Source organism: Pomacea canaliculata, linkage group LG14, assembly GCF_003073045.1.
Source record: "Pomacea canaliculata isolate SZHN2017 linkage group LG14, ASM307304v1, whole genome shotgun sequence".
Lineage (NCBI taxonomy): Eukaryota > Metazoa > Mollusca > Gastropoda > Architaenioglossa > Ampullariidae > Pomacea > Pomacea canaliculata.
In genome coordinates this window covers 4,155,197-4,173,624 of record NC_037603.1, presented here as the reverse complement: position 1 = coordinate 4,173,624, position 18,428 = coordinate 4,155,197, and the positions used below count along the sequence as shown (strand labels likewise).

The 18,428-nt window shown below is 43.7% G+C and overlaps 3 protein-coding genes across 5 annotated transcripts; all 3 read right to left on the bottom strand.

Annotated features, from left to right (window-relative positions):
• Window positions 1–1,348: 1,348 nt before the first annotated feature.
• On the bottom strand, window positions 1,349–5,752 carry LOC112555696. Of its 2 annotated transcripts, none has more exons than XM_025224186.1 (6): window positions 5,643–5,752; window positions 3,877–4,888; window positions 3,502–3,707; window positions 2,728–3,195; window positions 2,145–2,500; window positions 1,349–1,969 (listed from the first exon to the last, which is right to left on the bottom strand). In XM_025224186.1, exons 1-6 carry the CDS (start codon window positions 5,699–5,701, stop codon window positions 1,608–1,610), a joined length of 2,463 nt encoding a protein of 820 aa, XP_025079971.1. In that variant the 5' UTR covers window positions 5,702–5,752; the 3' UTR covers window positions 1,349–1,607. The 2 variants fall into 2 exon arrangements, with proteins under 2 accessions (XP_025079971.1, XP_025079972.1); XM_025224187.1 differs by having other exon boundaries at window positions 3,877–4,885; window positions 5,643–5,741.
• Window positions 5,753–7,532: 1,780 nt separating this feature from the next.
• LOC112555694 lies at window positions 7,533–12,383 on the bottom strand. 2 transcript variants are annotated; one of them, XM_025224181.1, is made up of 6 exons: window positions 11,930–12,383; window positions 9,856–10,576; window positions 9,425–9,630; window positions 8,831–9,292; window positions 8,303–8,673; window positions 7,533–8,195 (listed from the first exon to the last, which is right to left on the bottom strand). In XM_025224181.1, the coding sequence occupies exons 2-6, from the start codon at window positions 10,567–10,569 to the stop codon at window positions 7,861–7,863; spliced, it is 2,088 nt and encodes a 695-aa protein (XP_025079966.1). In that variant the 5' UTR covers window positions 10,570–10,576; window positions 11,930–12,383; the 3' UTR covers window positions 7,533–7,860. The 2 variants fall into 2 exon arrangements, with proteins under 2 accessions (XP_025079966.1, XP_025079967.1); XM_025224182.1 differs by lacking the exon at window positions 11,930–12,383 and adding an exon at window positions 11,011–11,225.
• A 1,855-nt stretch (window positions 12,384–14,238) lies between these two features.
• Window positions 14,239–16,544, bottom strand: LOC112555903. The gene is made up of 2 exons (XM_025224475.1): window positions 16,069–16,544; window positions 14,239–15,738 (listed from the first exon to the last, which is right to left on the bottom strand). The coding sequence occupies exons 1-2, from the start codon at window positions 16,470–16,472 to the stop codon at window positions 15,441–15,443; spliced, it is 702 nt and encodes a 233-aa protein (XP_025080260.1). The 5' UTR covers window positions 16,473–16,544; the 3' UTR covers window positions 14,239–15,440.
• Window positions 16,545–18,428: the final 1,884 nt, after the last annotated feature.

Genomic DNA, 18,428 nt, shown 5'->3' with positions numbered 1-18,428 from the left:
GGTGGACTCAGCCAATCAAGTTACTCACACGCCTGTTACATATGAGTTTAACAACCGAGCAGTCATCTGTCCATCCCCAACCTGAGTAATTTAGCTTATTCTTTCTGTCTTAGCTATCAGAACACAAGTTAATAATTATTCATTCCTCTTTACCACTCATCGCCAGCAAAACGAATAGAAAGGTCGTCACCACGGCCTGGCCCTTCATTGTTTACACCAGTTAAACATCAGGTAAACACTGCAGATGAATGTTCAAGGATTTGAGAAGCTGACTTTATATGACCGCAAGCTCTGACATTGACTTTACTTGCACAATGTTAGATAAGAAAAATCACAAATCATCTGTCGTTTTTCACAGGATTCAAAACTAGTTTATAACCTAGTCATTTACGACGACAGTTTACTTTTTCCTATAACAGCTACGGTTGTTAGGGGCAACGTCGAATATCAAAATCAAATCAAATCAAAACAGACTTTATTGTCTGTCCAGGAGACCCAGGACAGAAATTTGTCTTTGTTCGCATACTCATACAGACATTTAACACACAGTTAGGAGTAAATGTTACGAGTAAAAGTTAGGAGTAAAATAGTGTAGATTGCACCATTCCATCAAAGCAGTTTATGTTTATCCTAACAACAAACCTTGGGTGACCAAGGGCCTAAAAGCAGTGCTGAACAAAAAGAACCATGTGTTCTTCACGGGTTCTGCCCACGACAGAAAATTGGTACATAGAGAGGTACGTGATGCTATCCGTTGGGTCAAGGTGGAGCACAAGTCCAAAATCAAGTCTCAGTTTGCTACAGATAACATCCGAGTAACTTGGTAGGGACTCAACAACATGGCCAATAGTGACGGTCGGAGTAAGGGGTCGAAAGCCAAAATCTCGATCTCAGGCGTTGAGAGTACGGCCATGGCTAATGCTCGTAATGCTTTCTTTGCTCGTTTCGAGTCTCATGACTTCTCAGTACAGAAGGTTGAGATTTATCATGAGTAGTTTGTGGAGCTGTTTCAGCGAGTGAATATTCGCAAGGCCTCCGGTCCATACTAGTTATTTTGCTTTAAGTAGTTGGCCGGTGGACCAACGAGTGTCGATGAGATTGAAAGAGAGGTTGAGTTAGCTCTCGCCATAAACCTGATGTCTCAGATAAGTAAGACTCCATCTTGAGCAGTCTTGCAAAAAGGAGACAGTGATGGAAAGAAAAACTGTAAGAGATGGACGAAACTAAAGGAAAAAGTAGCGAGTTTTTGTTGATCTTTCAGACTTCATTTCATGCTATCCTATATCAGTACGTGTGAGCGCACACACCCACATATTCAAAACTACACAAACACACACACTGTCACAGATACTTGTGTACAGGTAGACATGTTTTTATTTTTACAACACAGCTCTACCTGTTTTGTAGGTCTGTATATGTTTAATAATATTAACGAAATTTATACTATAAAATACACAATAAATGTTAGCAATAATTTCCCAGTAAACTTACATCAGTCCATCGTTACGACTATCTAAGGTAGAAAAAATAGAGGAGGAAGGTGATGGTGTAAGAAAGACAAACACACTTAGATGACAAAGTGTGAGGAGTGTTCAGGAGGCTGGCTGTCAGAGGGTGAGAAATACAAGCTGTGAGGCGCAGCGAGACATGAAGTGAAGTCTGAGAGAAAATACACAGCCCTGATAAGGCTTGAAACAGATAACCACTTTCCTCTCCAGACCCTGAACAAGACCTCCCTCCGCCGCCCACACCACATCACTGCGGGCCATGGCCATGTCCTCCACGTCTTCCTCGTCATCAGCCTTCATCACCCGCACTGGGATACCCGCATCTCTCAGCCCCGTGACAAAACCCGAGCTTTCACTGAGGGGGTTCCACCACAACACCACCACGTCTCTCCACCGTAGGCAGGGTGGCGTTGGGTAGCTGCTGATGGAGTTCGCGGTCGTACTTGTTGCCACGACCTCCTCTGTAGACATTCACAGAGTATTTTGGTGAGATTACAGAAGACACAACAAACGTACTGACCTAATCTCCTAAGTTAATTACCTAAGTAATGACCTAATCTCCTCATTACGTTACAGCATCACGTGACTGACACAGCGACCTCGTCACAACCGTATTTCTCACGCATCTACACTCACCTGTAACACCAACACGGAGACTGTGTAGGAAGCTGGCCACCTCACGACCACACGTGACACAGTCAACTGGCAAGTCACCTGAGTGACCCTGACCTCGGTGACACAGTAGCCTTATAGGCGGGCCGTCTGTGTGGTCGGGTACACCACGCTGACTGTACGGCACGACATCCTCCATTCTAGTAATGTGCTCGTCCTTCTGTACTTCCCTGACGACAACCGGCGGAGAGCGGAGAGGTCTGGTTAAATATTCCTTTTGCCAATTGTCGGAGGCGAGTCCATGGAAACAACTCGCCGCCCAATGATGGAGACGAGGAATTCTCCTCAGTAGGTCGTCACAGTACCTCGCTAAGTTCCCCCTGTCACAGAACATACAGTTGCATGTTACAGACAACAACGACACCGTGACGAGGAAGAGTGAGATAAACAATAATAAAGAAATGTATATCGGCAGGGGAGGGTACTCCAGAAATCAGAGACAGAGAAAAGAGTGGGTAGAAAGAGAAGAGGTTAGTAGAACAACTTATCATTAGGTCGTCACAGGTCTGGAAACTTATTATTATCACGTGACAGGTGAAAAACGTACCCTGACACTTCGTCCTCCAGCACGTGCAACGTGTCCTCCTTTGCCAGCTGTGACAAGTCGTTGACCATCTTATCCACGCTCTGCTCGCCATCATACTTCAGGAAGTGAACTTGTCCGGGCGACTGTCCTGCTCTCCGCAGCTTCTCCACCGTCGTCAGCAGCAGATGGAACAACATGGTGCTCGCTGCCAGAGTCTCAATCCAGCTGCTGACAACATAGACATCGTGACCACATCTCAGCCATTCTGTGCCCATCAGCAGCAACATCACGCTTTTACCTGTGCCGGGGGGTCCGGTGACAAAGAGTCTGGGAGGAGCCGTGTGTAGCAGGTGAACTTGCTCCGGGTAGAGTGTGATTACAGCAGTGTAGCACTCTCCTGTATGTGACACGGCCTGACCCAGGGTCTTGATACTCAGTCGTGGGGGAGATGTGCATGGGACAGTCACTGTTGTCGCCGGACCACAAAGCCTAGCACAATAAAAATAAATAACAGATTTTTAAGTTTCATAGTAGAATAGATTAAATTTTCATATTATTTGCTTTGATAATAAAACTTTAACATTATAAAAAGTTTTTTGTAGAATTTACAGATCTTAATAAAGCATTTGATTCTGTTACGAGAGATAAACTCTGGATCTTTTCTGTAGAAAAATGTTATTCAAGGGACGCTACCACGGCGATTGAGAGAATGTAGTAAATGCTAGAGTTATCGGGGCGGGAGGGTTGATCTGACAGACTACATCAACACTATTCACTGTAGACTTTCACACGTACCTTGCTACGAGTATCTTATACAAGTCCCCGGTCACGTGACTGTCAGGTCCAGCCCCAGCCACACGTCGCTGCCACCAGTTGCCAAGCTCCCTAAGGACTTCTCTGTTGACGTCCCATGGTGCCTTGGGGTCAGACAACTGATCAGAGCACAGACACAGACCAGTGACGTCAGCGGGGTCTGTAGTTCCCAGACACCGACACAGGTCCTGTGATATAATGTCAATCAAATTACTCAAACAAAAAGTTAATGACTATGAAATATAAAGACCTAAGGAAGCAGTGTCAAATTGTAACAGTCTATCAAAAGAAACGTGAGGTCACGTGATTAGCCATTATCAGGACTTTCCTATATGAAGAGACTAAAGCTATGCTTACCTGAATCAGCTGGGTGTCACCAGAAACAGTCTGTTGCACCTCGTGAGCCGTGAGGTTGGGGACGGCGATGACCTTAGTGATGCGCAGACCGGGTGCGATGTCGGACACCAGGTGAGACAACATGGCCTCCGCCTTGTCCAGCTGTGACACGGCGTCTCTCAGTTTCTGTCTAATGTTGTTGTCTATATCCTGCTGGGATGTATTTAGTTTGTCTACCTTGTCACCAAACGCAGTCACCTCGCACACGACCAGACCGTAATGTCGATGAATGAGAAGCACATTCGATCCTCCCTCCTTCCAGTTCCGTGGCAGAGAGGGGGGCAGGCTGGCGGGTAGGGGTAGCTGTGCAGCTGCGGCAGCGTAGCACGTTTCTCCCACGTACTCTCCGAACTGACACTGGCTCATTGCCACAAAAACTTCTTTCCTGTGTTCAGACATACCCTGAAGACAGACGAGAACCCTGTGCATGGCTTTATCTTGTATGACGTCACTATCACGAACAGGATCAGGCTGAGAAAGAGACGGCTGGTCTGCCTCTACTGACGTCATCTCCAGCTGTGCTGCCTCTAATGACGTCATATCCAACTGAGCCATCTCTAGTGACGTTATATCCAGCTGTGCTGCCTCTACTGACATCATCTCCAGCTGTGCTGCCTCCAGTGACGTCACATCCGACTGAGCTGTTTCCAGTGGCGTCACATCCGACTGAGCTAGTGACGTTATATCTAACTGTGCTGCCTCTAGTGACGTTATCGCCGGCTGTGCTACATCTAGTAACGTCACAGCCGACTGAGCTGCCTCTAGTGACGTCATCGCCGGCTGATTAGACCTATCGGCATTTGTAGATGTTTGAAGGACCAGAACATCCTGGCCAGCAACCGACTGTCTGGTCCTCGGCACGCGGTTAAAGTAGACAGGAGGCAGGAAGTAGGCGCGAGACCCGAGGTCAGGGAACGATGCCTCAACCCACTGGAGCCAGAATGTCTCGGCTTCTGATGCCATCGCTTTCCTGCTGAGAGGATGATTTATTATTATTATTATTATTATTATTATTATTATTATTACTACTACTACTACTACTACTACTACTACCAGCAGTAGATGACATGCGCTCTAATAATAAATTCTTGCCATAATCACTAGCAATAAACTTTTCCTGGAAGCCTTTCAAGGGCGACTACTGTTGTTGCACAACTCTTCGTCTCCAACCTTCTCCCAACTGCTGTCCGTCACCAGACCCCTATCAATATTAATATCAATATCAACTGACCCAACATGAAACAGTTTTAATGTGACAAACAGTTCTCACCATGCAATGACAGCGTCAGACACACTTTAAACTAGACAGATACAATAACTGCTCATCTCTCATGTAAACAACCTACACAAAGCTTTTGAAATGTTTTAGTTATCTTGCCTTCATTCCACGGCCATTTCTACAAAACAACAAAATTGCGTTTCATTCATTGTAGCTTAAGCCCACACCGAAGGTTGACAATATTACAGCCATCTACAGTGCTAGAATATTCTCTGTGTTCAGTAGGTGTCGTGCAATATCTGCACTCGAGTGTTTGTCAGGGAGAGGTTGCTAGTATTAGAAGGTTTAGGTTGGCAGCAGTCACGGTCAACGCTTGCAATACTGTAACGGGACCCCAACTGTCATTTCTCTTCTTCTCACACCATGACTGTTTGCAGGGTGGGTCGTCACCTGGACCTCTGTAATAGTCTGCTACTGCTACTACATCAGCAACTCAGTTAAAACTCACCTGTAAGGGAGGCAGGAGGAGTCTGTGTTGTTTCCTCTGTTAGGCCTTGCTGTCCACATGTTGCAGATGTCTGATCTATTTTTAGCCTTTTGTTGTTATGTATGAATAGTCTATGACTAGACTGCGCATGCTCTGAATGAGGAAATGGGAAAATCCGTAGAGAGAGAACAAGCATGTAGAAACTGATAAGCAAGAATCTGCTACAGCTATTGGTAGTATTTCACCGCTCCTCTTGCACGCACATGAAATGCATTCAAAAATCCACCTCATGTCCTCTTGTTCAGTTTGTGTTGCCATTCCTTTTATTTACACGTGCGATGTTGAAGACAAAACACAACTGGGTCATGCTATATGATATGATGTTAAGGAAGGCACAATAGTCCTGGTAATAAGTCACAATTTTTACTGCAATTAATTATATTTTTTGTTACAAGCTATTTTATTTTGTGTGTGTGGACAATGTTTGCTATTTTTTATTTTTATTTATCAAAGGCTCAACAACAATGCACCCATCTGGACGGCCGCTAACACAATTATTGTGTGCTTTGTATAAAGAGCATGTCTATGTGCTTTATATACCATCAGTCTTTAAGTGTTCATAACAAATGTCACACACTTTACATGTCAATAGTCCATTATTTTTTATTTGTCTAGCATCAGATGGAGCACAGGTCATCTGCTGGAATGATTCCTTCACAAATATTCTGATTTCTATGAGAAGAAAGAGCTATCAAATGACAGTATAAGTATTGCTCTGCATAATTCTATTCACATATGATCTGTGAAGATGTATTTGTGATAATTTTCTCACTTGCCATTGCAATTTAATTAGGAGTAGACTAATGGCTTGAGGATTGCTTAAAAGGAAACTGCCCTCAGCCTTCCTGTTCCCTGTTGGCTTAAATATATATATACCATCTACAACAAGCTTATTATTTTAAATATTTTTTTTAATTATTTGTTTCAGCTTACTTATTTTTTCATGTGAAACGAATGGCGGTTTTTGAAGCTTTTTTGAATACTGAGGTATAGCTGTGACAGAGCCACAAATGAGGTGAAGCTAGTAATGGGCTTTATGAGTGGAATGAGAATCACATTATCTGTGTGGCTCTTAATTTTTGTTTGAAAGAAGGAAGAGGGTGTGCTGCAATCATACTGCTATATTGTTCCTGGGTTGCCATAAGTTCTTTACTTGCAGCTGCCTGGAAAGTATTTATATATAGAGAGAGAATGGTAAGTGTCTTGTTTTTGCTGATGTAAGTGCCTTGTGTGTGTGTGTTTTTGTGTGGTTTTTTTTTCTACTCTTTCGAAGTGGAATATTGTATTTTTATATGTATTGTCTGTATATTAACTTTTTGTAGCGTATTATCTGTATACTATGGTTCAAGTCGTGTATGTATTATTACATAAAATATGCTTAAAATCTATCAAGAATACAGGCACTATTCAGGTGAAGAGAGAAATTGATATAATACTGGAAGTCTGAGGGTTGGTACAATAATGAACCATGTCTTTAACACAGGCACTATTGAACAAATCCCTGATCATATCTCGATGAAACATTGATATAAGTTTAATGCCATTTTTTATGTCAATGTTTACATAGGTAGGTCTTTCTTAATCTCTTACCTTTACACCATTTACACCAAATACACATTCCACATCATGTATAGCAACCGCCTTCTTCAGCCCTTTGCACAAACACAGGAACCTCTACAAGAAATTGCCCAGTTTGATTTAATTTTGTTGATAAACATGCCAGTCATCTTTGTATAAACAATACACCGGCAGTCAAAACATCACAAACAGCCCCGCCCCTTGTAAGTTGTTCCCCTTTGCCTACAAGAATTCGTGGCATTCATTCAACCTGTGCAATGGTCAGAACTGAACGTGCGTGACACCTTTTATTTCACAATTAACTGAAAATCAACAATTAATGGTCTCAGATAATGACAGCTGCAGGACGCACTTTTGTCTCAGAAAAAAAGAAAAGCACAAGGAATAATACTTATATTATCTCTTTTGACTGAAGTATGGTGGACATGATGACTAGGAACTGAATGAGTCGTGTAAAAATATAATTCTAGAATGTGTAGGACCTTTCGGGGCACAAGCTATAAAGTGAAGGCAAAATTTTTAAAAAATCAGGTGTTGGTGTGGGAGAAGGACCCGCGACTACACAGGTACCAAGCATGTCACGTGGTTCATTCTCAGTCTGCTACTCGTCAGGGAAGACAATCACAAGCTGTGACGTGCACCGTGACATGTACTCAAGTCGGATACACTTTCGATGATCCAGACAGACGACGACTTTCCTCTCCAGACCACACACACGATCTCCACTCGTCACCCACACCACGTCACTGCGGCCCGTGGCCACGTCCTCGATGTCGCTATCCTCCAGCATCTGTATTGGGATACCCGCCTGTATCAACCCTCTCACTACACCCGAGTTGTCACTGATACCACCATAAGCCAACACCAGTACGTCTTTCCAAAGCAAGGTGGGTGGTGTTGTAGAGCTGATGGCCATGGGAGTTGTCATGGTATTCCCTGTTAACCGCAAAAATTGGTTTCATCGTTAACCTTTGACACGACTGCTAGTGACTGTAATTCATCATACAGGTAAATCCTCAACTCTACAGAAAAACAATACCCACCCACACCACCAACACGGAGACTGAGTAGGAAGCTGGCCACCTCACCACCACACAACAAACAGTCGTGTATCTTGAACCCTGGGTGCCCCAGACGTCGGTGATACACCCGTTTAACCGAGGGCCCGTCTGTGTGGTCGGGTACACCTCGGTCAATGTAGGTCGGGACATTGCGTTTCTCGGCCATGTCCTCGCTCTGCTCCACTTCTCTGACCACTGCCGGGGGAGAGCGGAGGGGTCTGGTCAAGTGCTCCATTGGCCAGCCGGCAGGTAGGTGTTTACTGTAAATACTTGCCGCCCAAAGATGAAGAGAAGGAACCTGAGCTTGTATCTTTTTACAGAAGGTCTCGAAGTTTCTGGACTCCTTCAGTGAACTGTGACAGAGATCACTATTAGTAAGCTTGTCTTCTTTCGATGTGTTCATGTCTAGGTGTCATTTATAAGTAAAGGTAAGAAGATAAAGATAGATGATATCAAAATAACTTTGCTTGTCTGTCGATCCCTCATTCGCTGTACAGTGATACGACTTACATGACATCTGGACCCGCTTCATCAGCGATGACGTACAACGACCCTCCAACCGCCGCTCGTGACAAGTCGTTGACGGCCTTCTCCACGTCTTTGCCGCCGTTAAAATCATACTGCAGCAGGTGAGGCTGACAGGTTGACACACCTGATGACAGCAGCAGGTGGTACAGCATGGTGCACGATGCGAGGCTTTGAAGCGAAATGCTGACAACGTAGACGTGGTGACCACATCGCAACCATTTTATACCCATCAGCAGCAGCACCACGGTTTTACCTGTACCCGGCGGTCCGGTGACAAAGAGTGTGGGAGGACCCGTATGTAGCAGATGAACTTGCTCCGGGAATAGTGTGATTACAGCAGTATAGCACTCTCCTGTGTGTGACACAGCCTGACCCAGGGTCTTGACACACAGGCGGGGAGAGAAGATGCATGGGACTGTCACTGTTGTCGCCGGACCACAGAACCTGGTGAAACAAACTGACCACAGGTACATATTGTTTTTGTTACGTCACAGAAAACGGAAACATGAAACAAAATCAAATATTTCGCAACCGATATCCTCGTAACATTGAAGTACTCATCTGACTGTCACTCACCTAGCTACCAATGTCTTGTAGACATTTCTTGTCATGCGAGGGTCAGGTCCAGCCCCAGCCACACGTCGCTGCCACCAGTGTCCGAGTTCACTCAGCACGTGACTACTGACGTCACACGGGGTCTTGGGGTCGGACAGCTGGTCACAGCACAGACACAGACCCGGGATGTCAGCGGGGTCTGATGCTCCGAGACATCGACACAGGTCCTGGAAACCGAGAGTTTGATAACAAGCACTAAGAAAATGTTATCACAAATGTATTTTTGAAGTAGTCTGGGTTTGTAGAAAGTATTTTCAAGGTGCATGCATACATTAGGTGAGGCACATGAGGTCACGTGACTACAAAGATGAGGTAAAAGGATTCCGCAAATGCGTCAATCGAAATTAAGATGATGGCTTCTCTATTGATGACGTAGGGGCGATGTTTCTTACCTGAGTCAGTTGGATGTTTCCAGATATAGCCTGCTGCAACTGAACTGCCGTAAGGTTGGGGACAGCTATTGTCTTTGTGATGCGCAGACCGGAAGCGATGTCAGACACCAGGTGAGACAACATGGCGTCCGCCTTGTGCAGCTGTGTCACGGCCTGTTTAACCTTCTTGCTAATGTTATCATCCACATCTTTCTGTGACATGTTAAGTTTGTTTAAATTGTTGCCAAACGACTTGACTTCGCAGACGAGTAAGCCGTAGTGTCTGTGAATAAGAAGAACATCAAAATCTCCCTCTTTCCAATTTCGGGGATGAGCAGTAGGGAGAGTAGCTGGTGTGGGTAGATTGGCAGCAGCTGCAGCGTAGCAAGGCTCGCCAAGGTACTCTCCAAACTGAAGCTGACTCAATCCAAACAGAGTTTCTCCTTTCACTTCACACATTTTCTGCAGACAGACGAGAACTCGCTGCATGGCTTCGTCATCTCTGACATCACTGTCCTGTACCGGAGCAACGAGTGACTTCATTGGCACCTGGCTGGACTGACCAGCCTGTCCAGGTGCTGGCTGAAGGACCAGAACATCCTGACCAGCAACTGTCTCTGTGGACATCGGCACGCGGTTGAAGTAGACAGGAGGCAGGAAGTAGGCTCGTGAGTCGAGGTCGGGAAATGAGTCTTCAACCCACTGGAGCCAGAATGCTTGGACTTGAGTTGACATTATTTTGCTGGTAAGGGGGCAAAATTACTCAATTAGTATTCTAAATATTTAGTAACATCTACGGCAACATATTAATCACTAGCATTCACATCTTACTAGGCATTAAACATTTGTAAAATATTCCCAACACAATGATTACATTTCTAAGAATAATTATTATCTGTTAAACATGTTGTATGTGTCCCGTTGAGCAGGAGACAATAATCTGGCAGTTCAGTTTCTTTGAGTATTCTGGCAAGACCTGCAAAGAGGGTTGATCAATAGATAAACATTTCTCGGAAACTGTAATATTTCTGAAAAATGGTTTCATTGTGTGTACAGGTCGGTTGAGCAGGTGTCTGGTCTCCTGTCCACGACTGACAACTGTCCCAAAAGGTCTTTGTCCAACTTTGTATCCTAGCTCTTCAGGTCTTCAAACGTGGGGATTAAATTGCCACTAACTTTCCTGTGGGTAACTTAGGATACGGCTGCAGTCGAGGCTGTGCAGCACATTTGTACACGTTTATGACTGCGCATGACGACAGTAAAGTAGGTCATGGCTTCACGTGACGAGAACAGTGTCATGACACATGGCAGGTAGCAAGTACCTCACCTGGCCTAGACAGCTGTGGGAACCTCCTGCTATGAACAATATGTTACACAACAACACAGGTTTTGTTTTCTGATGTACTGATGACTTAGATGACTATGATGTTGTCATGTGCACACCTTGTTGTTGTGGTGACGAGTCGGATGTCGACTATTATTTCCAACATCCCTATCTCTGGATGGGACACCTGTCACCAGTACTCCCGTATCTTCCCCCTGTATGTGTATATATTGTAAGAAACTTTGATCACTCTCTTTGTGAAGGAGTGGTCGTCCTGAAATTGATGCCTGGTTGGTTTGTGTATTTGTGAACTTGCGTACATGAGAATAACACTCATAAACAGATTTCATTATTTTATTTAGTCTACTCACTCATGAGTAAGCTTCACCTTCAAAGACAATCATAGGTTACAAGTCATTTTTGAATCGTGGAGGTTGAGAGCAAGCTAACGGCAGAATTCTCGTGTCTCGTGTGTCAAGGGGTGAAGACAGAGAGTTTGAAAAAACCAGTGAACAGGTGAGACCTGAAGTGGTTTTTTTTTCTTTGATTTTTGTTCCCGTTCGAATCGAGTTGGCTTCCCTCCAATTTCGTTTCAAGCCAAGCATGAAAGACTCCACAAGACATGTCAGTACAAGCGACAATAAACTGGTCGAACACAGGTATTGTCCCTGCATGTATTGTGACCATGGCTACCAGAGACGATAGAGCACTCAGTGCAGTGCTGTGTATCATGGCATAGAGACTCAACAATGATGAAGTAGGATTACTCACCCAATATGTCCGTCCTGCTTCAGTCAAATAGTTCCATGAGATCAAAGGCAGGGTAGTCAAGCCTCGGTAAAAGCTATACCAGACACGTTTCCCGAGGGCTGTCTCTTCGCTCTCTCTCGCTGTCTCACTTTTCTCAGCACTTCAGCAGTCTGTCTGCTACCCGTTGCACAGCCATGTCGGCAGGGTTGGCTACAACTAATTCTGCAGTTACACCCGTGAGTACAGTTACCTCTGCTCTCTGTTACACCCGTGTACAACTTGCTAATTTGCGCGAGTTACAGTTAGGTCGTCCTTACTCTGTTTTACAATTCATCCGTGACTGTAACAACTGTGCCATGGAAAGGTAATCCAGCCCTGACATGTCGCGTCATACACTGACACCTGGCGGCTGATGTCACGATGACCCGCCAACCCTTCCTACAGCAACGCACGCGCCCGCCACGCCCACTCATCCTCTGCTACGAGATGCCAACGGCGGAAATTCAACCCATAAAGAGCCTCGTATGTTTTGACCAATCAGTTATTAATTTCTTAATTAGACCTTTACTCTATTCTTGTAATTCTATTATCTATTCAATCTTATTTAGTCTGGTTACATATTCGGTTTTTATGCTTCATCTGCGTTTTCAATGTCCGTTTGGTCACGAGTATCACTAGGCTTTTGCTTGAAGTGAGTAGCCATTTTTTATTTGTTTACTTCTGCTTAAGTCACAGTTTATTCTCTAACCTGTTTTGCTTGATGTCACAGGCGGACGCTGGCGGCCATGATGCTGCGTGATGCTGGGAGCCGAGGGTTGTGGCGGGCGTGTGATGTGCTGGGATGAAAACAGCCGCCTGCTGCCTCCTCACAATATGTTGACCTCTTACCTTCGTGAGGTCGTCATGACCGTGTGGCGTGCATCAATAACAACTGTACCATACATGTTTCTTATCATTGAATAAGGAAGCATTGTTTATGGACCTCGCAATAGGAAAAACACAAAACAACATTCAAACTCACATTAGCAGGATTAATTTGCACTTACAGATATCGGGCTTCATACAACTGATTGGAGAAGAAAGTGTTAAACAGGTTTAATAATAATAAGACGCACAGATGGCAGCACACAACTGGAAAATATTCTGCAAAAGTAATTAGCAAAGTCTATAGCAATAATTATGTTACAGTCTGCAGTAATTTATATCTTATAGTCTACAGCAGTAATTATCTTACACGTAAACATAGTGGCACACAGTTGGCAAATTAATTCACATCAGTGCCTTCCCTCACCCACCTATAGCAACAATAAAACTTAAATAGATGAATTGATGTCCTGCAATATTTCAACACAATTTAAGACATACATGGTCACGCGCTAACATATAATAATGTACATCAGATAAGTGCAGCGAGCTAAGCTCGTGCGTGACTAGCAATATGTCATGGAGGGAGTAAAGGTCAAAGTATCACGAAGGCAATGACCCTGTGCGCAGTTTCGCACAAAGTGAAAGGAAGTAAAGGTCAAAGGTTCTATTGTTCTATCGTTCTATTGAGTACAAGCCACAGTCTTTTTTTCTCAATCAACTTGTGTCCCTGATTTGTTATTCTTTAGAGAATGGACAGCCCTCACTACTTCTTCTATAGTGATAGGATTATTTCGTTTTGAGTCATCAGCAGCAGCAGCAACAGTAAAGGAATTTAAATCTTTTTCAAATAACAATGCCTGATTAAAAGGGTTATAGAGTTCCTAACAATTCTATGAAGAGACGTGAGTTTCTCCCACAATAATTTCAGATCAGACATAATATTCTTCAGAGTATTCGGTACTTGTACTTTGTAGTTACTTGTGTTTTATATTCCTTTTTCTTTGATATGTAAGACAGTCTAGCACTGGTCCTTTGGCTTTTGGTGAAGGTTAACAATACTTAACAAGTAGTTTCTTGGCATTTCTACATTCGACATCACCTCAATAATCTTTCTGCTGCATCTGTTGCTGTGTCTTATAGTCCTCTTCATGCAATGCCCACCTAGTCTCAGACTTTCTTTAGGAGTATTTTCAAATTTTGCTTTATTTATTTATTTATTTATTTATTTATTTATTTATTTATTTATTTATTTATTTTATTCTGTATGTGGGGTTGTAAATGGATCTGTCATACTGAGTGGTCTGGTGGTAGACACTGTACCTTGTAGTAAGACTTGGCTGTTCTTTCTTTAAATCATCAAGTCTCTGGGTTTCTGACCTGTTTCTGCCAGTACTGACAGGTTTGGTGTGTATGAGGGTACTTCTAGCACTATTTTAATGCCCTGGCCTGTACTGACAGGAAAAACACTTGTGAAAGATGTAAATTTATATTTATTTTTGTTCATCAATTTTTAGAACAGTTCTCAATCAAATGTGTTGTAAGACATTATCTAAAGTCAAATAAACATATTTACACTTTATACTAAATTTTAACACCCTTTTATAAAAAAGAATATCCTACACAATTAGATTAAAGAGTTTACTACACAAGCTTAGGAAATGTTACTGTAGGCACCAGCTACAAACAGTCCAAGTTTAAGGTTAACGAGTGCAAATCGGACCATGATTACCCGTCACATTGGAAGTAGAAACTAGGAATGTGATTCGGTGATGGAAAAAAAAGTAATCTCAGAAAAAAAACGTCTGACCGGCACCGTCTGACACTGATTATTAAAAAAAACATAAATGAAACATGAATAATAATAGAGACAATATTTAAATAATAACAATCGTAGATAACATTTATCAAATTTTAAACTCTGGTGGATCTTTTACACGACGAGAAGGAAGTCAGGTAGATGTGGCAGCAGGTGGACAGGCAAGTTTGAGTGAACAGCTCGCCATCAAAGGGAGGACATCGAAATATCTCAAAAAGTTTTGCCGGGGTTGTCTCCCCTTGTGTAGTTTCATGCACAGAATTTCCCTGAAATGCTTTAAGTTTTCTAGAAACAGCTGTCAAAATACTTTCACAGATGTCGGTACAGACCTAACACACGCTTGACACACCAACCAGCAGAAAAAGACAATTTTAATTTAAATTTAAGAAAAAATGAGATTAAATTTACTTTTAACTGTCAGATTAAGAGACGACTTTCACAAATCGGGATGTACAATGAGACATGAACAGAGTGTCTCCATGGCGGTTGTCACGTGCACCTACAACTTGCAGATACACAACGACTTTCCTCTGCAAACCACGAACGCGATCCCTGTCCGTTACCCACACCACGTCACTACGGCACGTGACCACGTCATCAATGTTATCATTTCTCATCACATTCACTGGAATACCCGCTTCTTTTAGTCCTCTTATCACACTCGTGTTCTCATCAATGTCGTACCCGGTCAGCACCAGGATGTCTCGCCACTCCAGGGTGTCTGGCACCGCCACCTTCCCTGTGAACAGTTACACTGTGCTCAGTACAGCATGTACAAAGACTGATGTAGACAATGAAGATACTTATCAACAATCTACTTTATTGAAAATTTTAATTGTTCGGGTGGCTTTACCCGAGTTCACAGACGCTCACGACATGCCCAAACCTACCCGTAGCACGGAGACTGTGTAGGTAGCGGGCCACCTCCCGACCACAGCTTTCGCAGTTATCTGCTCCACCCGAGTGACCTGGACCTCGGTGATAGAGTTGAGTGACTTTGGGTATTTTTCGGGTGACAGAGTTACCCGGCCTGACCCCTAACCAGCCTGAGGGTGGATCTTCACGGTCACTAGCTGCCGCCCAGAGATGAAGACGATGAACATCACAGACTTGCTGTAGCTGGTCACAGAACTTCCTGAAGTTTTGTCTGTGACATGCATCAGTGGCACACACCTTGGTCTTAATACACCATCCACTCAACATCAGTGTTAATATGGAATGTTGTACCCCGTTAATGTGACTTACATCAGTGTTACAGAGGAAGGTTGTGTGATGTCAGTTTGTATTATCCTTATTGTGGAATAATGTGACAACCGTCGTCGTTGACACTCCATTATTTTAAACTAACAATGTTGATTGTATAAAAATAATTGTTGCGAGATGTGATACAACAAATAATTGTAAATAGAACTGCAGTGGTCATCCAATATAATGCTACCTTACCTTATCAACTTGTTTGTCATCTCATCACACTCACCCATATACTTCATCAGCGATGACATACAACGACCCTCCTCTTGCCTCCTCAGACAAATCCTTCACGGCCTTCTCCACGTCCTTCTCGTGAGCAAAATCAAACTGCCAAAAGTGAAGTTGGCCGAGGGCTACTGCTCCTGTTGGTTGAGCAGCTCTGACCTGCTGTAGCTGATTGTATAACATCGTGCAGGGAGTACGACTCCACCTCCGAGTACTCACAACATTGACATCATTGCCTCCTAGCAACCATTCCGTGCCCTTGTGCAGCAGCACCCATGTCTTGCCTGACCCAGGCTCTCCGGCCACAATGACCCTCGGAGACATGGTGTTGACTGACGCATCTCGCCGGCCATAGTCCTCAATCATCATCGCTGGAGGAGGGTGAAGACTGTTTCTCTCCCCCATGACTTCTGTTCTCTGGATGCGTTCAAGGTTTAAATAATCTGCTCGCTGATATCACTGGATCACAGGCAGTGTGTTGGCGGATGTCAGCAGCTATGAAAGAACAAAGAAGACAAACTGACCTATTTATTTATTTATTCTATTTATTTATTTTTTAGTTGCAGAACTGCTCGTCTACAGAAGTGGCGTAGGAACCAAGAAAAGGGGAAGGCAGTGGGAAGGGCAGCAACTCCCGTCAAAACTATTGTGTTGCTTCGTCGTTTGTCTCCCCTGCGCCAAGATAAATTATAAAAACATAAATAAAACTTTCTTCTCTCAAATATCTTAAGCACCAAGCTGAAAAATTAAAAAAAAAAAAGACGAAATGAAGAGTAGGTAGTGTAAATAGTCGTACTGCTGTCATAACACGAAGTCACAGCCCTTACTTCAATCTTCATGCAGCTGAGATTGTTAGTGTTTCAATATTTGTACTTCAAATCTTTCTAAGTAGTTTTCCGAGTTGTTAACTGCGTTTTTAAAAGAGACCCCACCTATAAAAACAAGTATTATTCAAAATATCTAGCCGGTACCAAACGTTAATTGCGCGTTTTAATATATTCTTGTAATGATCTTCGTTTAAAAAATTGACGATGAATAAGTTTTCATGAACTTTCCCTTAGTTCACTCCCTCTATCAGACAGAGACAAACAAACATAATGCAAGCACTTAGTACACAGTTTATGTCATGTTCTTTGACATGTGTGATAGCTTCTACCGACACCGACCTCGTGACTAATCATGCGTGACGAGCACGCACAGCCCCAGAGGAAAAGAATGCACACGAAGCACTTGGCTGCAGGCCCGTTCTAAGCCCCCGCGGGGCCCGAGGCAAAGGGCATGTGCGGGGCCCTCACGCCACGATCACACGGTTTTAGTTGGGATCTAAAGTCACTTTTTTCCTCAGGGATATCTCGTCTTTTATCATTGACAGCACGCTGCATACACATTACAACATAAGCCTACGATTAATTTATTTGTAACGTTCGTCAATAGGTCAATCAAAAGCGCGGGGCCCCTTGAAGCGCGGGGCCCTAGGCAGATGCCTCGTCCGCCTGCCCCTAAGCACGGCCCTGCTTGGCTGAATGTGGGGCAGGAGGTCAGCGTGTCAAAGACTAGGGGCTCAGGAAGGAGCGGGGTGTGTGGGAGTAGTCGTGGTTATTCATTTTTAATATGTGATTACTTCCAACATGGTGTTGTCTACCAGCTACACATCAACATTGTGGTATCTATCAACTACTGAGACATGACAGTATCCTCCTGTCCTTACTACCAGTGAACGACAGCAGAATTTAAAGTATAAACACTCATCAATCAGGTCATATGTAAAACACTCATCCAAAGGTCATAGCATATATAAAGGAAAGTAAATATGTTTATGCATTGTCAGTATAAAAAAAAAACATTACCCACCTTATTTAACTGACAGCAATGTGACAAAGAAAGCGCCGGCAGGTCTGGCCTCGTCTCGAACACTAGAAGCCTATATATGTCTTGCTGCTGTGGTAGACGACAGAGATCGTCTCTATTTACTTCTCTTCCTGGATACGATAAACACTACCATAGTCATTACTAGATACTTCACGTCACGTGATCATCAGGGCTCTAGTGTCTGCATTTAGAATGGAGGTGAAAAGCCAGTCCCTCAGTGGGTAGCCACTGTCTCAGAATTATCCCATGACACTGCCAATCACCCACTAAAGTTTTCATTATGATTGGAATGTAATTGTAATGCCACCATGATGTGTCCTCTGCTGTGTCACGACCGCCGACAACACAAATCTCTTTTTCTTCACTGATACACACTCATTCACACGACGACTACACGCTACAACCTTACGGGACATAACTCCCCGTGGTACTCGAGGCATGCAGAGTTTGCTAGACTACAGAAATTTGTAATTTCATTTACCACAGACGTGA